Source organism: Mastomys coucha, unplaced genomic scaffold (genome assembly GCF_008632895.1).
Source record: "Mastomys coucha isolate ucsf_1 unplaced genomic scaffold, UCSF_Mcou_1 pScaffold21, whole genome shotgun sequence".
Classification (NCBI taxonomy): domain Eukaryota; kingdom Metazoa; phylum Chordata; class Mammalia; order Rodentia; family Muridae; genus Mastomys; species Mastomys coucha.
The window spans coordinates 56605125-56612224 of record NW_022196904.1 but is presented as its reverse complement, the minus strand read 5'-3'; the positions used below and the strand labels follow the sequence as shown (position 1 = coordinate 56612224).

Sequence of the window (7100 nt, the reverse complement as noted above, 5' to 3'; positions counted from 1 at the left end):
CCCTGGTGGCCGTCCTGGTGGCTGCCCTGGTGGCCGCCCTGGTGGCTGCCCTGGTGGCCGCCCTGGTGATAGTCCTGGTGGCCGCCCTGGTGGCCGCCCTGGTGGCCGCCCTGGTGGCTGCCCTGGTGGCTGACAGGCCTTCTCTGCCATCAGAGCCTGCTTTGTGTGTTAGCTCTCCTCTGTTTCTGGTTCCTTCCAAAAGCCACTTATTTTGGTTTTTTAAATTTGGATTTTTAAATTTCATGGGCATTGATGTTTTGCCTGTCTGTATGTGTATGTATGAGGGTGTAGGATCCCCTAGAACTTCAGTTACAGACAGTTGTAAGCTGTGATGTGGGTGCTAAAAATTGAACCCATGTCCTCTGGAAGAGCAGCCAGCCCTCATTACTGCTGAGTCACCTCTCCAGTCCCACAAAACCACACATTTTAGTGCTACCTTTTAAAGCTGATTAGAGATTAGAATACAGTCTGAATGAGTAGAATCCTTCTCAGTACACTGATTCGATAAATTCCTTTTAAATATTCTGTTTTCAGCTGTGTTTTGGATAATTGAGGCTTTTATAAAATAATCTTTTTGCAAGTTACTTATTTCTGGATATAAATTATAGTTTACTATATCACTTAAAGTGATCTAAAATGTTTCTAACCCAGAGACTTAGCTTGGTGTTCCAAGTTAGTTGGCTTTGTAAAAGGCCCCAGGAAGTAAACATTGTGAGGGATGCAGAGATGATGCTACCATGTGGCTTGAGGAAGCCTAAGGATTTATGGGAAGATCTCAAATAAACCTAGGTCCTGGGGGTCTTACTTGGAAGGAGGAAGTATGTGTAGCTTAGAGCCTTTTGGGACCCTGCAGATTGTATGCTGATTTATACACAAACCTGCCCAGCCTTTTCCAAAAGCCTACAAATATGCAAGCTTCAACATGCACAATCTTTCTTACAATTTAATCTAGCTATCCCTTGGTAAATCCACATTATTGCTACAAACAAAGATATAATTTAAAAATAAAAACTCTAAAGAACTTTAGCTTAATTCTGCTCCTGGTTGGTTGCTTCATGTGATTCTGTGTTCTGTTCCCTACTCCAGGTCTCATCTATAAAACATCCAGGGAAGGGGGTCAGGGAAGAAGTCTGGCAAGACGTTACCTAAGACCCTTAGCATGTTGAAATTGTATGATTTTGATTTAAGCCTAATTTGTTACACTTCCTTTCCCGGTTAGATATTTATCAACAACGACTGGCACGAATCCAAGAGTGGAAGAAAGTTTGCCACATATAACCCTTCAACGCTAGAGAAAATATGTGAGGTGGAAGAAGGAGATAAGGTGGGTCCTCCCCCCTCTTTTCTAAGTAATTCAATTAGAGAGAAATGGAGGCCAAGGAAGCTGTGTGGCTTGGTTATAAGACACGTGGGCCCACCTCCAGGTAGGGCCAGGGCAACCACAGCAGCCGGTCGGTATGTGCAGCTCAGACGCAGCCTAGCATGGGATCAGTTACAGATGGTCTTCTACAAAGAGTGGCGTCTTTGATGGATGTTTCTCCATCTCTGAGGATGACCTCAGCTGTCTTCATCACACAGCTAAAGGGAAGGTTTTTATCAATTATTTCAACCTGTAAGCATTAAAGAGTCTTTCCAGAAGGCATTTCCTGCTGGTGTGCTTCACCAAAAGTAGCGTTCTGGCAGGAGACACTTAAAAGGGGGTAGGGGCTGAAGGGTGGGAAGGATGCTCCCAAAGGATCCTGGGAGTAGTGATGATGTCAAGTGATTGCTCAGTTTCTTTGCTAGTGGAGGCTCACGTGATCGAAAGAGGCTGTAGTCTGCATAGACCGTTTGCCTAGTGTAAGATCTCCTTTATCACATGGGCACGAGGGAACTTCTACATGTGCCCTTTGAACCTGTCAAAGTCATCTAATGTATTTTAAATAGAAGGGTGCCTGAAGAAAGCAGCCTCCTGCAGAGCATGACCCTCTGCTAAGCCACTAAAGTACTGCGTGGGTTGCCTGCCTGCCTCTTTCCTTTCTCCTTTCTTCCCTCCCTCCCTTCATTTCTTCATCCCTTCCTCCTTTTCTTCCTTCATACCTTTTTTCTTCCTTCTTCCTTTCCTCTCTTCCTCTCTCCCTTCCTCTCTTCCTTCTTCCCTTCATTCCTCCCTTCTTTCATTTCTTTCTCCCTTCTTTTCTTTCCTTTTCCTTCCTTCTCCTCTTCCTTCCTTCTTTCTTTCCCCCTTCCTTCCTCACTCTTTTTCTCCCTCCCTTCATCTCTTCATCCCTTCCTCCCTCTCCTCCTTTCTCCCTTTCTTTCTCCCTTCCTCCTGTCATCTTCATTGCTCCCTCCCTCTTTTCCTCTCTTCCCTCTTCCATTCATCCTTCCTTTCTTCTCTCCCCTTCATCCCTCCCTTCATTCCTCCCTCCTTCATTTATTCCTCCCTCCTCTTTCCTTTTCCTTCCTTCTCCTCTTCCTCTCTTCCCTCCTCCTTCTTCTCTCCTATTCCCCTCACCCTTTCTCTTCCCTTCCCCCATCCCTTCCCTCCTCCAACCCCAATTCTGAGATTGCAACTTGCTTTATTTCCCAGACTAGTGGAAAACAGCTAGTCTCTGAGATCTTCCTAGGACTATGGATGCTAGACATTTTTGTTTTCTTTTTGGTGATTCAGGTCAACCCTAGGGCCTTTTGCATGCTGGGTAAACACTCAGCTCCTGGTTTCTTGAGATGGCTCTCACTATTTAACCCAGTCTGGCCTTGACCTCCTCGATCTTCCTGCCTCCACCCCCCAAGTCAAGTGCTGAGGTTACAGGTGTATACCATCACCACTGCTGAACAGGTTTTTGTTGTTGTTTTTCTTTTGAAATAGGGTTTCTCTGGGTAGCCTCAGCTACCTGGTAGTCCTTGAACTAGCTTTGTAGACCAGGCTGGCCTTGAACTCACAGAGATCTGCCTGCTTCTGCCTCCTGAGCCCCAGGATTAAAAGTGTGCATCACCACTACCCTACCAGATGTTCTTAATATGTGCATTGGTGAGGCCAAGAGGTAGAATAAAGGTGAAGAAGACTGGAGTTTCCTTCCACCAGTGGCATCTTTTATATGTGCACAGGACATGGTGGCTCACCTGCACAGACTGCATAGACCCTGTTCCCTGTGGTTCCTTACACTTAAAAGCAAAGAAATGAGGGGGAGTTGGGAGAGAGCTGGGAGGGCCTGGCACAGGGAGAAACAGGAACTCTCCGGCAGACTCTGGTTCTTCCCATCACCTGAAGTGTACTTTGGGTGCACTTCACTCTATGCTCGCAGAGACAGAGGCTGCTCTGGCCCTGCAGCTGGAGAGGTCCTGGCCTCCACACAGAAGCCAGAACAAGAGCCACACTGTCCAGCATTTCCTTGGCAAAAATTTAGTAAAGGCTTTGGAGATGGTCTTGGCACAAGCCTCTCCTGACTGGGGTGCTGAACCAGCTACCTGCCGCATCACCCCAGGAGACACTCCGCACTGAGCCTGTCTGTCTATCTCTAGCCAGATCCTCCAGAGCCCATTCCCCCAAGAGGAAGATAGGTGGTTCTCCTCTGTGTATATCACACATCGTCCTTTTAAAAGATAGGGGGCAGAGGCAAGGCTCACTTGTAGAAGGCTTGTCTAGCACATGCGAGGCTCCAGTTCAAGTCTCAGCTTAAATATATATATATATATATATATATATATATATATATATATATATATATCACAAAGACCTGTGGTTGTTACCCTTCTTCAAGTGCACCACTTAGTGTGGGACATGGAGGTCACTGTGTGTGTTGAAATAGAGCTGACACATGGAAAATCTTTCTTAAAGTTTTAAGTTTTATCTTACTTAGTATTAACATGTATCCAGCATGTCTGTGAATGCAGACATGCCTGGCCTGCATTCACCAGGAGGTCAAAGGGCAACTTTTGGGAGTCGTTCCTCTCTTTCCATTATGGATTCTGGAGATTGAACTTGGGTCACCTAGTGTTCACAGCAAGCACTTCGCTGGCTGAGCCATCATCTCTCTGGCCTGGGAAATCTTTTAGTCTTGGGTCATCAAGAAAAATATTTGAGGTGAACGACTATATAAAACATTAATACTTAACCAGGACAGAAAAAAAAACTAAAAAACGACTTAACATGTAAAGAAAAAAAATCACTTGAAAGCCCCCAAGTCATCCAGGGAATTTAAAAAACGTGTTGCTTTGAAGCTCTGGGCTGCCCCTCTTTTCTTGGCTCCACAGCAAGATGCGTGAAAAGCAACACATTCTCTCTGTTGTTTTGCCTCGCAGCCCGATGTGGACAAGGCAGTGGAGGCCGCACAAGCTGCCTTCCAGCGGGGATCCCCATGGCGCCGGTTGGATGCCCTGAGCCGTGGCCAGTTGCTGCACCAGCTGGCTGATCTTGTAGAAAGGGACCGTGCGATCCTGGCAGTGAGTACAGGCACTGGGCAGGTGGTGTGTGGGGATTGCCCTCACTGTCCCTCTCTCACTGAGGGATCTGTCCCCATGAGATGCAGCCGGAAACACCTGAGGTGTTTGTTTTGTGGGGCTACAGGTCTGTTTGGTCTTTGGGTATGGGTAGCAGGTGTCCCTGCCTCAAGATTTCCTCCTTATGATATTGAAGTCAGGCTTCCTCCACTCCGCTTAATTCCTCTTGGCCTAGCTGTGTAAAGGAAGGTCAGTTGCCTCTGTTGCTCTCGAATTAGAGACATTCACAACCAGTCAGTCACCAGAGGCTAGGTTCACCTGACTTTACCTGGAGATTTATGTAGTAGCTGTTTTCTGCTTCACATTAACTTTCTTGCAAACAGAACTCTTACCTTATCAGAGTTCTGCTAGTCTCCCCTTATCTGGGGTTTCAGTTATCCAGAAATACCTTAGCTCAAAAGTACTATATAGAAAATCCTAGAAATAAGCAGTTGGTATTGTATTGCAGTGAATTGCTATAGTTTTATTTATTAGCTACTGCTTCTCATCTCTTATGGTGATTTACAAGCTAAGCTCTACTGTGGAAAGTCAGTATAGGAAAAAATGCAATGTGTATTTAAGGGTTAGGTGCTACCGGCAGATTTCATTCATCATAGCATAGGAGCTGAGAAGGTGTGTGTGTGGGGGGGGGGGCAAATGACATTGTTTGCAGAAAATCAAAGTCCTTGGGTTATCCAAACGCATCCCTGTATCCGCCCCAGAATAGTGGTGAGTACAGCCAGAATGTTGGTGAGGATGAGATTTGGTTATCGAAGACGCACAGCATAAAGGGTCTAGGCTCAAATTCCAGCTTTGCCACTTACTAATTACATACTAGTTTCTCAACTGCCTGAGATTTATTTCTTCAGTCAAATGTCACAGATAATGATATCCAAGTGCTGTTTGAAAAAGAGCCATTTAAAATCATCAGAGTCCCCAGCATACAGTAAGAATCAAGGAGGAGATAGCTATTATAAATAATAGCAATCATACTGATGCTACAGAAGCCCCAGGCTCTGACCCAAGCTGCCCCCCCCGTGTCCTCCACCCCCACTCCCCTCTGGCCAGTTTCTTTTAGAGATCTTAGCTTCTCTGCTAGGAAATAACAGAATAGCAATACAGCCTACCCATGGCTGTACACAAAGGCTGCAGGGCCGGGAAGGCATTACTAAGCTGTAAGTCTGTTATTTAACAAGATTCAGCCCTCCTTTGGTCCTGAGGCAGATGACCAGAAGACATCACTGGGCCACAGGAAGTCTTTTGTTTTTAAATGTTTTAGTCATTATTCTTTGTGTGTGTGGTGCGGGGTGCGTTGTGTGGGTGTGTGCTTGCCCACAGTGTCTGTGTAGAGGTCAGAGGACAACTTTCAGGCGTAGCTTCTCTTTTTTCCCCCATATGCATCTCAAGGATCCAACTCAGGTTCTCAGGCTTGGTGGTGAGCACCTGTCCTGGAAGTTATATCACCAGCCCCATGGGGGAGTCTTGAAACCATCACAACCTTCGCTGTAGCTGATGTACAATTCAATTCCTTGGTTAAAGTTTTGTTTCAAACTTTGAGGCCCAGTTTATAGGTGGGGACATCTCCTTTTTGGTCTTTGATTCAAAAAAAAATTAGAAAAAGGCTTTTGTTTTTTGTTTTTGTTTATTTCTGATGTTGAAAACCAGGAGAGTAGCCATCCTTTTAAAGAACAATATCAGCCAGGACCCTTAAATTGCTTTTGTCCTGAGTTTGTGTAGTCCTGGGGGCTAGGGGAGTTCTCCTTGAGAGGGGTCTGCAGATAGCCTATGCTCTGTTTCCTTCTCCCAGTGCTAGGCCTCATGTTCGCAAGAATGAATCTAAGTGAGAGTGGCTTCCTCCCAGGACAAAAGCTCCAGAGAGCCTTTGGTTTCTTCCTGCACCGAAAACCAGCCGCACTGTTCAAGCTGCCAAACTGGCTTTTTCAAAAACATTTCTGTTTCCCTCCCCCCGCCACCCCCCGCATGAGCTCATCGGTCTGCAATGGCCGTGAGTACTAATAGCAGGCTGAAGAGGATGTGCCCTGGGCAACCCTCCCCGCCCTATCCTCAAGTGTCGGTGCCATCCGTGGCAGTGCGTGGCCACCTTCCTCTCCTGCCCCATTGCCCTGGCTCTATAGCATGTTGATAGCAGAGAAAAGCAGGTGGGGGGACGAGGCCACCACCCAGCACACCACTCCTGCCACCACAACCTGGTTACCCACAAGAAATAAGATCCAGCTCTTGGCCCCAACATTAAAGGGCACCAAGAATGACTGGGAAATATGGCTTTGAAAACTCTAACCACATCATAGGAGGGTGCCCCTCGCTCTCCACCTTGATATGGTTTCCTGCCTTTTTGAGTAGCAAAATGCTTTATTCTGTTATATTCTCTTGCCGGCTCAGTGGTTTGATGGAACTGGGTGTTTATTCTGTGTTCAAAGTTTGGAAACAGATGTTGGGGCCTCCTTGGCTTTGTGACTTTTCTAGCTCTGTTGAGGAACCTAGGCCCAAGCTCTGGCCCTCTGGGTGTTCATCCATGTAGGTGACATAAGGCTCCTCCTTGAGAGGGGATTAACCTTTGAGTTTGGGTGCCATTTCTGGACCCTCATTTGCAGCCTGGGCACAGTGGCATTTGGGGCAGC

General features: G+C 46.6%; 1 protein-coding gene across 1 annotated transcript in view; it reads left to right on the top strand.

Moving 5' to 3' along the window:
* The window catches only part of Aldh1a3 (aldehyde dehydrogenase 1 family member A3), a 37458-nt gene that overhangs the window by 4570 nt on the left and 25788 nt on the right, over nt 1-7100 (top strand). Inside the window, exons 2-3 of the mRNA XM_031386924.1 lie at nt 1220-1324; nt 4285-4425. Coding sequence (XP_031242784.1) covers nt 1220-1324; nt 4285-4425 — 246 coding nt within the window. The remainder of the gene's footprint in view (nt 1-1219; nt 1325-4284; nt 4426-7100) is intronic.